Source organism: Gymnogyps californianus, chromosome 2 (genome assembly GCF_018139145.2).
Source record: "Gymnogyps californianus isolate 813 chromosome 2, ASM1813914v2, whole genome shotgun sequence".
Classification (NCBI taxonomy): domain Eukaryota; kingdom Metazoa; phylum Chordata; class Aves; order Accipitriformes; family Cathartidae; genus Gymnogyps; species Gymnogyps californianus.
The window spans coordinates 72,706,632-72,723,274 of record NC_059472.1 but is presented as its reverse complement, the minus strand read 5'-3'; the positions used below and the strand labels follow the sequence as shown (position 1 = coordinate 72,723,274).

Here is a 16,643-nt window from a genome sequence, read left to right as displayed (position 1 = left end):
GCTAGAACTCCCCCTGTGTCCATTAGAGCCAATGCCAGCCGGCTCCAAGATGGACCCGCCGCTGGCCAAGGCCAAGCCCATCAGCGACAGTGGTAGCGCCTCTGGGATAACATATTTAAGAAGGGGGGAAAAAAAAACCCTGCACAACAGCAACAGCAGCAGAGAGAGCAGTGAGAAGATGTGAGAGAAACAACTCTGCAGACACCAAGGTCAGGGAAGGAGGGGGAGGAGGTGCTCCAGGCGCCAGAGCAGAGATTCCCCTGCAGCCCGTGCTGAAGACCATGGTGAGGCAGGCTGTCCCCCTGCAGCTCATGGAGGTCCACGGTGGAGCAGATATCTGCCTACAGCCTGTGGAGGACCCCGCACCAGAGCAGGTGGATGCCCCCGAAGGAGGCTGTGACCCCATCGGAAGCCCGTGCTGGAGCAGGGTCCTGGCAGGACCTGTGGACCCATGGATAAAGGAGCCCACGCTGAAGCAGGTTTGCTGGCAGGACTTGTGACCCCGTGGGGGACCCACGCTGGAGCAGTCTGTTCCTGAAGGACTGCACCCCATGGAAAGGACCCACGCTGGAGCAGTTCATGAAGAACTGTAGCCTGTGGGAAGGACTCACATTGGAGAAGTGGGTGGAGGACTGTCTCCCATGGGAGGGACCCCACACTGGAGCAAGGGAAGAGTGTGAGGAGTCCTCCCCCTGAGGAGGAAGGAGTGGCAGAGACAACGTGTGATGAACTGACTGCAACCCCCATTCCCCATCCCCCTGTGCCACTGGAGGGGAGGAGGTAGAGAATTTGGGAGTAAAGTTAAGCCTGGGAAGAAGGGAGGGGTGGGGGGAAGGTGTGTTTTTAAGATACGGTTTTATTTCTCATTATTCTACTCTGATTTGATTGGTAATAAATTAATTTTTTTTCCACAAGTTGAGTCTGTTTTGCCCATGACGGTAATAGCTGAGAGATCTCCCTGTCCTTATCTCGACCCACAAGCTTTTCATTATATTTTCTCTTCCCTATCCAGCTGAGGAGGTGAGTGACAGAGAGGCTTTGGTGGGCACCTGGCATCCAGCCAGGGTCAACCCACCACAACCTCCCATCCATGCACTTTGAAGACATTAAGTTTATATATGTATGCACACACACAAATATATACACACATGCCAAAAATTGATGCATCTTTTCAAAATATTGTTTACTTTGTTAGAATAAAAGATAAAAATAAGTTTCAATAAAAAAAGATAAAAATTAGCTTCAATAAAAACCCATGCATCAGTATAAAAACTAGTTAAAAGCTAGTAATTCACTGGTAATTAACATAAAAATATTTCTAAAGTGACAAGCTGATTGCTTCCTTCATTCCTACCGAAAGTTACCACTAACCAATCCATGTAAAAACTTCTATGCTGTTCCTTCAACCAACCAAAAATGACGCTACAACACAATTCATTAAGTACGTACTTACAAGATTAACCTAGAAAGGATATCAGTAAGCATCAGGTGAACATTTTAACCCATTTAATAATTTCTCGTTACCTAACAGGAAGGGTTCGATCTCCTTTCCGTCGATCCATCTCTCTCTGAGGAACAGGATACCAACGAAAATTCAACTTCCAGTTGAATCCACCATAGGTCATGTCAGAACCTGCCATGTATTCGAAGGTGTCATCGCTAATTACGTCAATGATGGGACACACTACTGTTCTCCTAGAAAAAGGAAAGAACCAAAACCTATTAATTAAAGTGTCAAAAAAGGTGGGGTTTTGGTCTTTTTTTTAATTTTGTTTTTAACACATACGGTTTAGATTTTCATAATGCCATCTCTTAACAACAGTACTCAATAGAATATTACCATGAAACATACTTAAATTCTGTCTTGCTAATTAGAGTTAATTCATCTAAAGGAAAATGTGTTTTTCTGATACAATTTTGGCAATACTAGCTCTTTTTTTAAATAGTATTTGCACTATTACAGTAATAAGTATTCATCCTTCTGCAGATGGAAAAACATCACAGCTTTCTCAGTGCTACACAGTGATTGTATAGAAAACAAGAGGTTTTAATTTCTAGTTAAGTGCTCAAAGTAACTTGCAAGTTTTGAAATTAAAACTTGGTCATCAGCTCTGGGGAAGTATTCTTATATGCCCTCAGGACTAAGAAATGATAGTCATTGTTAACAAAGTATAACTACTGCATCAAAGTCGACAGAAGGAGGGACAGAAAAATGTCCACTGTCCTGACATTATTAAGACATATACTCACAGAAACTAATTCTAATCATCCTAAAGACACTTAAGTAACCATCCTCAAGCAGGCTTCCTCTCATGGAAAGCTTTGTGAAAAGATTCAGGAGTTGCAACTAAATTTAAAGGACTTATTTAGTTGAGCCATTTGCACAAATTGTAACAATTTATGTATCACAGCCTCACAAAAAGTGTATTAATGGTAACTTAAAGGTTAGTATTATGTCTTAGCACAGTGCTGAACAAAGATTCTTTATTACTTGCAGCTCTTTCATCATGTAATGCTATATTTTGTAACGTTAAATTTTAAAAGTGATTTTTATCTATAACCATAAGAATAAAACAGAGATCTGTAACACTATACTTCATATCTAGTCTATTTAATATGCTGTTTACTAACAGACTAGTGTGCAACAGAGTTACTGCTCAGATGTATGAATGTTTTATAAAGCAGACCATTCTCTCACTTGTTTGGTTTTTTTCCCCTCAATACAATTTCCATCACACTATCATGGATGTAAATGTTGTGACTATTGACTTATGATAGAAATATAAAGCTATGTTACTGCAGTGTAGATCAGCATGATTCCAGTAGCTATTCTAACCTTAGAAAATACATCCCAGAAGACCAAGTCACAGCACAGATTTCCACAATACAAATACATTATGAAATAAAGAAATCACAATGAGAACCTGAAAACAGTAAACCTGACAGTTCTTGCTCACAGTGTTGGTGTTACAAGAGATCAGGGCTCCATTTCTTCCTCAAGAATATCTTCCCAAATTCATGAAGGAATGGGCCAGGCTGCAGACGGAAGACCTCAAATTCCACAGCTTTCTCAACTTCATTCATGCTCAGGTCTCCTGCTATTTAACACATTATCCCATGCATCCCAATATAAGCTTCACTTTAAATGAAGTTTTACTTTTTAAAAGTTGTAATGAATTAGCCTTTTATCCTTACACCAATGAGAATTTATCCAGCCCTTCAGAAAGTAGATATTTGCTTGTAGGTTATACTGTAATACTTGGAACATTTCTTAATAACCAAAAAAACCAACATGGACCAATAGATGGATAATTACCTGTCAGCTTTGATCCTTGCCAGCAGAGGTTCAAGCCAGCCTACTGTACATTCACAATGAGCATCTAAGAAGGTGATGACCTGGCCTTTAGAAGCAGCAGCCCCCTTTAATCTGGCTCTAATCAATCCAGAACGCTGTTCCATTCGAATCACATGAACAGGTACTTTTAATTTTTTCACGTAATTCTCCAACGGTCTTTTCAAGAAGTCTGCAAAGAATGATCAAAACCATGGAAACTGTCAGTTACATAGTTCAGCTTTTTTTTTTTTTTAAGAGACTTGAATTAAGAGACATTTCCTCATTTCTTTTCTATCCTTTTCCTACTTTCTCAGCTAGTTTCCTCTGCTGCTTATTCTACACTTCACAATATGCCCTTCCACATCTCCATGTGTTTCACTTGCTAGAGCAGGAAGTTCTTCCTCCTTTTCATTTCTTCATTATGGAAAACACAAAAATGAAGAGAATATAGAATGCTTACACAGAAACCATATGGGATAGGCAAGTTTTTATTATGGAGTAGATGTGACTCTTGCTTTCAAAAACATATGCATAAGTGCTCTTGGACAGAACGCTCCTCTACCAAAAAAATACAGAAAATGATCTGACTAGCTGAACATAACAAATTACCTCCTACAGGAATGTAACTTACAGATAATTTCTTTGCAAGCAGTTTAAAACATGATCAAATTCATTTTTCAATTGTGTTTTCTCTAGATTTTTCTGGCCAATATTTTTTCTATTAAGTTATCACTATAACATCTAAAAACAAAAATAAAGACGAAATCAGCTATACATAAATGAATACCTGTAACACCAACAAACCTCAGCTTAGCTGAGGAACAAATTATTCAAAATAGAACAGGCATAACTGACTACCATATGCCTAGAGACTCAAAATTACTTGCATTACAAAGAGCTGCCAAATTAACAAATTTCCCATTGCCAGGCACAGTTTTTGTCCATCATGAAAAATTAGACTATGATGCATGATGCCAAAGGAAGAACAAAGAATTGAGGGAGAATGCATTTGACAGTCACAGAAACAGATTTCTGCAATAACTTGCAGATTTCAAATCTGTAAAAAAGGCAAAATAGTCTTAGAACACAGCTACGGAATATATTAGATTATACACTCAAAGCACATGGGAGTTGTACTACAACAGTGCAAAGCCCGTAGTAGGATTTAGCATAAGATATAAGTACCTCATACAAGAATAAGCGTGACACTTCGGGGGGGGAAGCACAGCATGAACTCTTAGCGGCTGTTTTGTAAATCTCAAGAGGCAGAGCTGACCTGAGGGTGATTACCATTCCTTACCACAGCTCTGGATGAATGAGTTCTAATTGCCTCCTCATTTTTTTCTGTGCACTGTTGGACTGTCACTAAAACCCACAGAAATAAGTTCGGACACATCTTGAAAGATGAACTGTGCTGAAAGAGCCTAAGAAGTTGATAGATCTCAAATATTTGTCTCCAGAGAAACTCAAAGCAAGTTAATTCTTATTTTGCATATTAACAGAGACTCAAACGAATAAATGTTTATTAGTACAAAGCACGTGTACATGTCTGAACATTTTGCAGGCCTTTTGGGGTTGAGCACAAACAGAGATCATTTGGCTGACTAAGTCTGTAGCAAATATAATCTCATCTCTTTACAGCGTAGCTTTCCAAAGCCACTAACTTAAAGGAACTACTATGGTAATGTTTATAGTTTTAATGTGTATGGCTTCCATGATATACACTAAAAGAATAAAAGAGTGAAGCATTTCTCTCTATGCTAACCACCTCGCAAGCAAGTCACACAAATCAGCATGTTCCTCTGCACATTTCAGTTGTAGTACTGATAAGCTTTTAAAGTAGTTCTAACCACTTAAAGCTGAATGAATATGGGCTATGACATTTGTCCTTGAATGCACAGTTACACTAACAGAATGGTAAAATTCTGCCAGGAGGAAGAGATAAAGAGAGAAAGATTTCAATAATACAACTGCAGCCAGTCAAGAACTAGCATAAAACAGAAAGTTACATTACAGAAAGTCACGGTCAACATACTGCATATAAAAATCTTAAGTCCTACCTGCATTTTCTCTGTAAAGTATTTCAACTTTCAATTTATCTTTTCAAGTACTTTTCAAATTTTTTTTCTCTAAGAAACAATCACAGTTGTATGCAGTGTTTTCACTATGGAGAGAATAGGGTTAAGAACAGTCCTTCTCCCATGTTTAACCATGTCCATAAAAATATTCTTATGAACTTACCACCTCATTCAAAACTTCAGAAGGGAGAATTCCCAGAAACAAAACATTGTGCCAGACATTCAGTAACTGTGCCCTTAAAATATTACAAGAATTTCAGCAAAATAAGCAAAAAGGTAAAGCTTGACGTCTCATCCCTACAAAAGCATGGAAAATAACTCAGGCATCAAGATTTCTGGTGTTCCTCTGCTAGCAGCAGTTAGGGTTAAATGCTCAAATCTAACCAGCATATTTTCCCACCAGAGCACTGTCTCTTAGAGCAATACACATCCCTCACAAACTGCTCCCTTAGTTCAAGTAGCAAGAGTCTAGAGTTTTGGACTAGTCATACATCCAGAAACTGGTAACGGTTTCTTGTAAGGCGAGACTTGCTTTTTTCTTTAAAAAAGAGTATTTGAATAGTCTTTTAATGCATGCAATACATTTTGGCCTACAAGAAATGCCAGAATCAAGCTGTAGACATTATTTTCTATACAAACCTATTGGTCATATTTATACTAAATCTGTATTAAACACTCAAATGAAAAGTTTTATGCATTACAGAGTCAGCTGTTTACGAGTGACCCAGGATGACAGCTGAGTAAATTTTTAGCATTGCCTTACACACTTCAAACAGAGTGAGGTTTGACAACACTAAAAAAAAAAAAACAAAAACCAACAACCCAAAACCCACAAATACTTCTACTTGGGAACAATAATAATTCATGTATTTTCAGAGGTATAACTTTAGTTCCATTTAACTCTTTCTGCTGGATACCCCTTTCAAACTTTTTCTGTATCAAAAGGGTGCATAATTTTACCTAGAACTATGGACAGTTTAAAGAGCATCTTCTGTGGCAGTAGCAGAACTAAGAAAGCCAAAAAAGCAGATATATTCAGTTCAAGTCAAGTAAGTGCATGAGTTGAAAAATACCTTGCCAATTCTATTACTAAGTCACATTTATATGAATAGAAATGCAAAATTAAGTTTCAAACATTTTTTTTTTATTAAACTACAACACAACACAGATTTATCACATATAAGCATGCAAACACAGTTTTAAGAAGTGTGAATCTTTTTTAAGACATTATTGGCAGGAATTCAGTTTTTGTTACATTGCTTTGATCTGTATCTGTATAACTAAATTCTGTGAGTGTATTCTATCCTGATGCAATCTGCCTACCACGCTTGGCCATTCAGTGCTGACCTAGTTTTAAGCACTGACTAAGCCTGATTTCTCCTGTTAACATTTTTTTTAAATAGTTACCAAAGATCAATACTTAAAAACTAAACATGCAATTCTGATCAATAACTAGAGAACAATGTAACAGGTATGTCTTGTTTCTCCAAAGCTTTTCTTTTTGGTGTAAATAAGTGCGTGATATTATGCAAATTCATTCTTCTAAGAGTATGACACTAGCAGGTACAAAGTGTGCTTCAGGCAGACTGAATGCTTACTTTATTCCAATTAAATTGACTCTGATGCTAGAATTCAAAATACACTACTCAGGTTGAACATTTTCTTTTTCTGGAAAAGTCTGCTGTTTTAGTTCAACACAAACAGAATGCTTAAGTAGCATATGCTAAACCCTTCAAATTTTCAGGCATCATACCCTTCCGTTTTGTTCAATGTAAAAGCATACCTGCTGGAACCATAACAAGTTTTTGGAAAAACAAAACAAAACAAAAGTGTCAGTAATTGTTGAAAATAACTACAAATAAAAGATGCCTGAGTGATCTGAAATGAAGATCACAGATTTCAAAACTAAATATTGGAACAGGTTCAATAACACCACCAAAAAAAGTCTGAAATACTATATCTTTCAGCCTGGAATTAAGTTCCCTTGCTTTTACGTAACCCAAACCCAGAAACAAAAAAGTTATCTAGAGAAAGCCACATGCTTTTTTAACTGGACTATAATTCTACTTCATAATGAGGACATGGCTATTGCTATGTTAAAATTGATTTTTTTCTATAACAGAAATTGAAGAGGCAAAACATAAGAAATATTATGTCTACATTATTTTAATGTTAGCTTGCTCTTTATTTCTAGGTCATATTGAAAGTTGACCTGTCACAATTAATCAATAGCACTGATTTGAATTAGTGCCAAGAACTGTTTTGACAAATGAAACAGAGCACATTTGCAATAAACAAATGTACTATCTCTGTTCCATTAAGGAAGCATATACCTGTACAATAGTATATATACCAACCTAGTATAGGCACTCAGAATCCAAATATGAGCATCCATGTTAGGAAGAGGCTTGTTCCTTGTGAACAGCTCCAAGAGAGGTGAGCAGTTTCACACGCATTAGAACCAAAGAAATGTGGAATTTTTACATAAAGGTTGAAAAACTACAGGAAATTGAGGGGTGTAATTACAAATTCCCCACAAGTGATAACAGTGAAAATTTGATCTTGTGCCTTTCTACAAGCAAAAGTTAATCACACCTCTCATCTAATCTGGAAAACATTTATGTGGTAGCCTTTCCCTTTGCATGGGCATTCCTCCTCTGCTGCCAGAGCGTAACTGTATTTAAGGCCTCTGTCCCTTCCTCCAAATTGCACTGAAATTGGCTGAAGCAGTTAAAGTTAGTATCAGGTAAGAAAGCAAAAGCAAGCAAGGGTGCCCAAGTGAGGAAAGGAACACAGACTGATACAAGTGCAAACACAACCTGAGTGCACGAGCGATGCTTCCTTAGGAAAACAGGTTGGTCAGAGCTCAGTTAGCTGATATGATCTTTCTTTAGTCTACTCAGCTACTCCACAAACAGCTTTACTCTAGACCTACACAGTTTGGAATAGGTCAGTTAATATGCTAAGGCATCATACACACATGCAACCTGAGGAAGAAACTCATAATACTTTCTACCACATTAGACATGAAGTGCAAAAATCCACTCCTAAAGTTCTTCAGCTACAAAAACTCCTGTTAACCATTGCAATGGTTACTATCATAAAACCTCCTGTTAACCATTGTAATCCATGCACCATAATGCTACTCAGACCATATGATCTGAAATCCAGTGTCTCTCTTCATACATAGACCTTGTTTGGACAGATCTTGTTGTTTGGACAACAGTCAGATATCTTACTCTGAAGTTGGAATTACCATAAGCAGCAGACTATGGATTTTGCATCACTGGAATCAGAAGCATCAGGCAGAGATGTCGGCATGCTGGGTGTAAAACCCTTCCGTGACTAAAGCATGGGAATTCCTGCTGATACAGGTAACAGCCTACAACTGGTGGCTGTCAAGACTTTTTTCTAGTGGCCTACTAGCTATTAGTCCCAGTGGAAAACTTTCAATGTAGAAATATAGAAAAAAGGGTGATTCAATATAAAAATATATAAATGTTTTAGATGAAAAAAAACATACTACTCTCTCATCTCCATTTACAAACACAAGAAAAAAACCCATCCCTCAAGTTATACTTTATAACCCATACCACCGAGGAAGATTAAGCAAGGAACAAGCCAAATATGAACTATCAAACAAAATGAAATATCAAGTATTGTCTAGAATATTATTTTAATTTCTACTATATTGTAATTTACAAAAAATATGAAAAGAGTAAAGTCCAAATAAAGTTATTTTAAGAAAAAAATCAACTTCAAGTTTTGTCTATTAATTTCATCACACATGGAAAGTTTCATTCTATAGCTTAGAGTTTTCATCTGGAGCACTAGTTATTAAAAAGTAGAATCTCTTACAGCATAGAAACTGAATTTCAACTTCCCATGAACTGAATAATCAAAATTAATCCCTCTGAACGCCAAGCTTGATGGTGGTACTGACAGTAAGTTTGGATGTGCGTGAGGAACAAAGTCGCCTTTGCTATTATTCACCAGGTGATTCAGGTATTAAATGCCCTCAAGCTTTAGCAATGTGTTAAAATTCTAAACGCAAAACATGAAAGCTGTAATAGGATAAACCCACTAGCAAACACAAACTACACTGTCAACAGAAAAGTAAACAGACAGATAAACTTATACTAGTTTTCAGTGGAGAATGACCCACCTGTATTTCAAAATGGGCACTGCCCACTCTGCCTTCCCCTGCCCCAGCTACTGTGTTTTGCTGAGGAGAGCTAAGCCCGTAGAAAGTCAGTCTCAATTTTTGAAGTAAAAAGAGCAGCAAGCTAAGGCATCGACATGATCATTACCTCTTTCACTAGCATCATCGACGAGGACGATTTCTTCCAGCATGTGTCGTGGTGACCGGTTTATCACACTATGAACAGTTCGTAGAAGTGTGCTCCAAGCCTCATTGTGAAAAACAATAACAACGCTTGTCGTGGGAAGGTTGTCTACATACACCTTCGTTTTACACCTATGAACAAAAATAAGGCATATATTTGTAAAGGTCAAGCCTTCAGTTAGAATTGCAATTTTGAGGTTTATTCCTGAGTATCAATACTAACATTCATGATATATCAATTGTATGCAAAGTATGACAAAGGAGCGAACAGTGCACAGATTTATATTTTTACCTAAAAACCACCCTGACTTTGATGTATCCATCTATGTATTCCATCCTACCACTAATAAAGGAGAACCTCAATTCAATAACCAGTTCTAGAAATGAAAAAGACATCCATACTGCTTACACACAGAGATGGTAACAGATTATTTCCACTACCCCTGTTTTGTGAAGAGTAGCATGTCCAGATACACTAATCCAAGCTCCTAATTTAGGCTTACATTCCCTCAGAGAGCAAGGGGGAAACCCTAGCACTGTAATGGGGACAGAGGGGAATGGAGAGAGACACACAAGATAAGAAATAGTAAACTTAAACTAGGAAGTAAATGCAATAAAAAATATATAATGAACAAACCCAAACAGTAACTAAAAGAGGTAAAGAATTCGGGACACAGCTGCAAGACTACATGCATGCTACCTATAATACTGGTGAGTTAAGTGTCTTTCATAATTTAATGTGTTTATATGACACAAAGAGGGTTTTTTCCCCTCCTCATTGTGTACATGTTGGAAGTGCTATAAAGGTTCATCAAATTAAGAGAGAATTATATTCACATTCCAAAGTTAGCATGGAAGACCATAGGTTTAACTCTCCTAACAGCACATATAGGACACTTCTGCAAAATATGACATATGCTCCAAGTAACCCCACATGCAGCCAACATTTTACACTCCACAATACTATTTTAAAACAAGTGATATTTTCAGGATCTCCTAGAAAAATCAATACTGTACATAAAGTACTCTAAACAATTCTGAAAATACAATTTTGCTCTAAAAAATAACCATGCAGATTTAAGTGTTCTCTGCACAGATCTGTTCCTCCTGCACATTCAAAATCACACACAGAAACTTACATAACATTTGATGGTACTAAATCCTTTAAGAATCAAAGGTAAAGAGATATATGCAGATCTCAAACACAAGGAAAACACTGAAGCAGAAAAAGAAATATATTCAATGGAGCTTCATTCCAACAAAAAAGCTTTTATTAGATCCCAAATTATTGAGTAGATTCACTGTAATGTAACCCGATCTAAATGCTACTAAAATACATTAACAAGTATCTGTGACTATCACCTTAACAGCAGTGCTGAGGGCTTGAGAAGTACGTAGTGCATATCCTCTACCCTAAACATATAAAAACAATACTGAAGGAACAGCCTGCCAACACAGGATCATGGTGTCAGCATCTAATCCCACCCCAACCAGTGACACCAGGAACATCAGCCAAAACCGGGCTCCCAACATGAATATTTTATTTGCTGGATAACTTGGTTAGCCAGAGGTCTTCTAAGTGAGAGCAGCTCTCACAGCACACAGGCATTGCAGCTCTGAGGTGGTAACAAAAGCCCAATGTCCACAGAGATCCCAGAAAAGATTAGTAAGTCCAGGTACAATTGAAGAAACACCTGGAAGAGCTTCTGTGGAATCATGTTTCATTTCTGAGAATTGAAGCTGTAGGATCAGGCACTATCTGTCTTCAATATTATACTTACTTACACAATTATGGCCAAATTTAACTATTCACCACACTGAAGTGAACATCATAAAATCTTTAGGGAAAGCAGTCATATATCCCTATGTTTTCCGATGTAATTCACATGTAAAAAAACTTGTAAAGCATGCCAATTGATAAAGTTATTTCTGTGGTATTACTTCAAAAATAAAATAGCTTTTCACAAAAATGCTATGAATTTCAGGTGAAAAATTCAAGCAAAATAATTTTTCCCCCATGTTTGCCACTTGTTCAGCCTATTTTGCTACTTTAAAACCAAATTCTCAGTGTTTTATTCCTTCTGCTGCATTGCTCCCTAGACCAGAAAATAAGTGTCTGATTGTAGACCTTCAGCTACAGTAGTCATACAAATCCACCAACTGTTCCTCTACTTTTTGGCAGAATATTTGTAAAAAAGTTGAGAGAAGCCTGTTAGCAGTTCTCTGTGAAAAGCAATAACAATGTGTCATTCAGCAGGAATATCGCGCTGCGGTGGCCGCAGGATCTACTATTGTAATATGAAATCTCTCATCTCTAGCCTTGCCTTTTTTTATGGTTTTACAGAAGATTTTATTTTACTGAGCTCAAATCAATGAATTGGTATAATAAAAGCCAGCCAAGTGGTCAGGGACTACCATGTTTATAAACCATTACATTGTCCGAAGTATAAATATATCAAAACATTTAAGATCCGTCTTTGAAGGGGAACTTTTTAGCACTAAGAGGAAGGTTTACAGGAATTTTTTGGGACACTCCTCCCCCCTGCAAGGCATTCCCACTGCCCTGTCCTGCAGAAGGTGAACATCCTCCTTTCCATAATGAGACTTGCCTATTCTCACTCCCAGAGATCAGCTCCTTCTGGGGTAACAATTTAAGAGCGATGCTAGACTGGCTTGTTTACCAATAGGTAAAAGGCTGCCATGCGAAACACAAGGGTGTTTCGTAACAAAACTGGCTTGGAATTTTTGAATGCTATTCTTAATAAAGTGTTTGGTGTGAAGTTATTCTGGAAAGATTCATTGATGCAGGCAGGATAAAAGAAAGACTTAATAGTATGATATCTGATTTTTAATACTCCTTTCACCTGCCTTTCTATATATACACCTTTTAGCTATATTTGTACAAATTTTTGTGAATACATACAAATAAACCCCCCTGTTTTTAATTTTGAAAACACTGACATAGACAACTTTTCCCCACGGGAACATATTGCTGCAGAACATAAGACAAACAAAATAGAACAGTTGACGCCTGTGACTAGAGCATTAGCCTTCTATGTAAACCTCATGTTTTATCCTTACTAATAAACACTGAAATTAAGAATCCTTTTTGTCTTTCGTTTGAAAACAAATTACCCCAGAAAGGGATTACTATAGAATTTAAAATAAAATATTAGTTTCAACCAACAGTTATGCAACATTAGTAGCAGAATATAACCATGAGGGGTATGACACATAGAGTATGAATTAAGGATAATTTGAAGTTTAATTAACTACTAATACACTATGTTCCTTTTGTTGGATCATGCCTCAAACAGTTTTAAAAATTGAGTGCATAATATTAGGAAGGCATACCATCTCCAGTAATTTAATGAAGACTCCAAACGGCAGCTGAGAATGTCTACTTCACATGGAATGCATCATCCTTTCCTTAATCTATGGCATTCACCATGCAAACTCTCGGCTAATGTGACTCCATATATTATTTAAATTCTGGATACTCCCCAAAAATGTCAGACATTTTAAATGCAAGCAGAGACTTACTGCCCTATTACCTACAGACACAGAAAAAGAATAGGCCAGATTGTTAAAATATGATCAAGGCAGAAAGCCTAATTAGTCTGCATTTCTTGATGTACACATTCCAATGCTCAAAACACTAATGTTCTTTATTTCATAGCAAGTGTCCGTCTCATGCACTGAAATCCCCACCTTCAGCTGCATTAGCCTTGTATTCTTCCCTAATATTTGATTTCTTGCTTTCATGTAATTAGGAAATAAAATGGAAAATTAATTAGGAAATAAAATTAAAGTTATCCAAGATCTTTAATGCACCATCAAATTCAGATTTGAGAAAAAAAAAAATTAAGTTTACAAGCTATACTTTTAAAAGTTGTTTTACAAAGGAGCCCCAGGACTTTAAAGACATGACTCTACTCCAACCTCTGTAACATGCTCATACACATTCTTCACAGAATTTCACCTTTTTGCAATTTTGCATCATATATTCAGAATACTTTGGCCCAGTTCCTTATAACTACATGGTTACTCCTAGGTCCATATCGCCCCAAGAGCACAAGGCAGTGTAACAGGTCCAAATCCTTCATAACTTGAATTTAAGTTTAATAAACTAAAAGCAAAGGAAGGAGGACAGATCCTAGCATATATGTGTATAACATTGCTGAAGAAAAACAGTTACAGCAAAACAAATACAAGTTGTTGTCCCTAACACCCTGTAGCCCGATTTCGAAGTTTTAAATCTGTTACAAAAGTTTTTAAAATAGAAGGCCAAAAGTAACCATGAGTTGTGTTATGCTTTTCTATTATCGCGACTTTCTGTGAAGGCGTTAATTGAATCTTACATAGAAGCTCTGCACATTTTAGAGGGAGATGTCCAGAAAAAAAAATCTCAAAGAGAATTTTATTCAGTGGACTATGTATAGCCTCTTGAAAACTACCTGATGCTACTTCAAATGTACCTGAGGAGCCTCTGAATAAACCGCTTTCCTACTTTTTCAGCCCAGGGTACAAATAGTCCACAGGAGACATTACAAAAATAACCAGGCAATTCTGTCCAAATAAAATTAAGCCATTAAATCTCAGAGTTTAATTGCTGTTTCAGCACAATCTTGCACAGAAAGACAACAACTCTTCATTTTGTGCTTCCTACAACACCACAACCACATACTCTCAACTCTCCTCCACGTCTGGCAGAACTGGAAGACTCTCTCTTCTCTCATGACAGTGAAGGAATGAGAAAAACGTAGTTCACTGCTGCGGGGACAGAAGAAATCGACCAGGCGATCTTACAAGATCCTTCATTTGAATTCCTCAGAAGGCGAAATTCTTCTGATACCTATCTGCTCTGCTCAGTGCCCGACTCGGAGATCAATAATTGGCTTATCCACTCTAGCCATCGGCACCCGAGATGCAGAGACGCCAGGAACTCGGGACACCATCCTTCGCTATCCTAATGCCACCTCTTTCAGTTTACTGTTGGGACTTCCACAAACACTTCAAATAGTACCTTAAAAAAATGCAACTGTGCAGCCATCTTATTACAGAATAGCACTTGGCATTTTATCAATACTATGAAATTGTATTCATGGATCAATTTACTTAGAAATTATTCCTAAAACCCAAGATTGAGTGCTACATGTGTAATGTTGTCATATCTTGAAAGACAAATATTTACAGTGTTAGCAGTGATCTGTCTGCACACTTTTCAAAGTCATGGTAAAGCATTTCTGAAAGTAATGTAATAAAATGGGATTTAATATACTGATAGCTCTTAAATACTTTTGTTTCATAGGCTAAAGAATCACACCCCAAAAAAAGCTACAAACAGGGTAGAAGTCTTGTAGGAAATCAATTATACACTACTATAACATTTATGCAGTGAGACACAATGAGGAAAACTGCATTCACTGAGGCAAAACATGAAAAAAATCTTAGGTCATTTTCTAGAAAGATGATGTCATAATTATATGCTGCATTAGAAACAAACACTGAATTTCTAAATACTACAGAGCAGATCTCTACCCCTTCTGATGCTGCCAACAGGTTATTCTCCACAGAGGGGCAATGAGAAGACAAGTAACATTGGAACTTTTTTTTTAAATATGGAATTTTCAAAACAAGGCCACTCATGCTTACCTAATCACAAAAATTAATAGACTCAGACACTACCTGAGCCATGATTTGCTATACTTGATACCAATTTTATTCCCAGATTCCACCAGCCTTTCATAGGAACAAGGCATGACCAATGATTTACAGTGGCTCAAAAACATTAACAGCAGTAAAACATGTATACAATCCTTGTTTTCTAGCCCAGTGCACACAGCCCAGAGCACGGTGATAAAGGACAGAGATGGAACACAAGCAAAAGTGTCTCCTGTGCACTAAGCAGCTCGGCTGGGAAATCCCAGTGGAGCTCAGACCAGAGCTCGTATGTGCAGTATGATAATGCAGTGCCAATGCATTTTTGAAAGCTGTACTAGCAACAGATTGGGGCAGGGAGGGAAACATATTTAGTCATCTTACAAATTTAGTACAATCTTTTATCTTGCATACTACAAGCAACAGTTATAAATAAAAGCTGCAGTTATAAATAAACTGCATCCCAGAACTTAAATTTGACAAAGGAATAATCCAAGTCTCGCTGGAAATCAGGTTAGAGCTGAAGTTTTGAGGAAATGCTACACAGCACAGCGCCTGTAATAAATCTGTTTAATATTACTGATGCAGTACAAACAGCATACTCTTCAGTACTAAAATATATTGGAGTCTCTGGGAAGTAAGCATTGGTATCCTTAGACTTGAAAACACAGATTTATTTTCTATTGAGGTTACCAAAGTTAATGTCAGATCAATAGAGAGGAAAATCAGAAAATCTGAACTCCTCTCATGAAACCTCAGGCTTTAATTACTGATATCTGATGAATATCGCTGCAGTGCCATATAATGTCAGTACTCAATTGTTTAGCTGGCTATTTGCCATAACTTATAGCCTGCAATAAAGTTAATGTAACAAAGCTGAGGCACAGCTATGCCCAACGCAAAAACTTCTCTCTACTTAAATCATGGATGAAAACAGTTTTGAAATAAGACTCTGAGAGTCACCCTGAAGCTGCTGAGCCTGACCTACATTTCCATCAGAGGATAACGCCCTGTAGCAGGGGTGACAGAAAAACTGTCAAAACACTACAGCAAGAACCACGAGCACTCAAGTGGTGTGTTTCTGGTAAACACTTAGTCTTTCCTGGATATGAGCAGCAGCCTCATGATATCATTATGAGCAAGGGTGTTAATAAATCTGCTTCCAACATAAATTTTAAGAATACTCCAAGCACTCAAATTGAAGACAATCGAGCTGGATAAAGAT

General features: G+C 37.3%; 1 protein-coding gene across 1 annotated transcript in view; it reads right to left on the bottom strand.

Annotated features, from left to right (window-relative positions):
* Positions 1–16,643, bottom strand: part of GALNT1 (polypeptide N-acetylgalactosaminyltransferase 1) — a 90,693-nt gene that overhangs the window by 15,280 nt on the left and 58,770 nt on the right. Inside the window, exons 5-7 of the mRNA XM_050890904.1 lie at positions 9,723–9,889; positions 3,317–3,524; positions 1,525–1,695 (exon numbers count right to left, since the gene is read on the bottom strand). Of these exons, the coding sequence (XP_050746861.1) occupies positions 1,525–1,695; positions 3,317–3,524; positions 9,723–9,889 (546 nt within the window). The remainder of the gene's footprint in view (positions 1–1,524; positions 1,696–3,316; positions 3,525–9,722; positions 9,890–16,643) is intronic.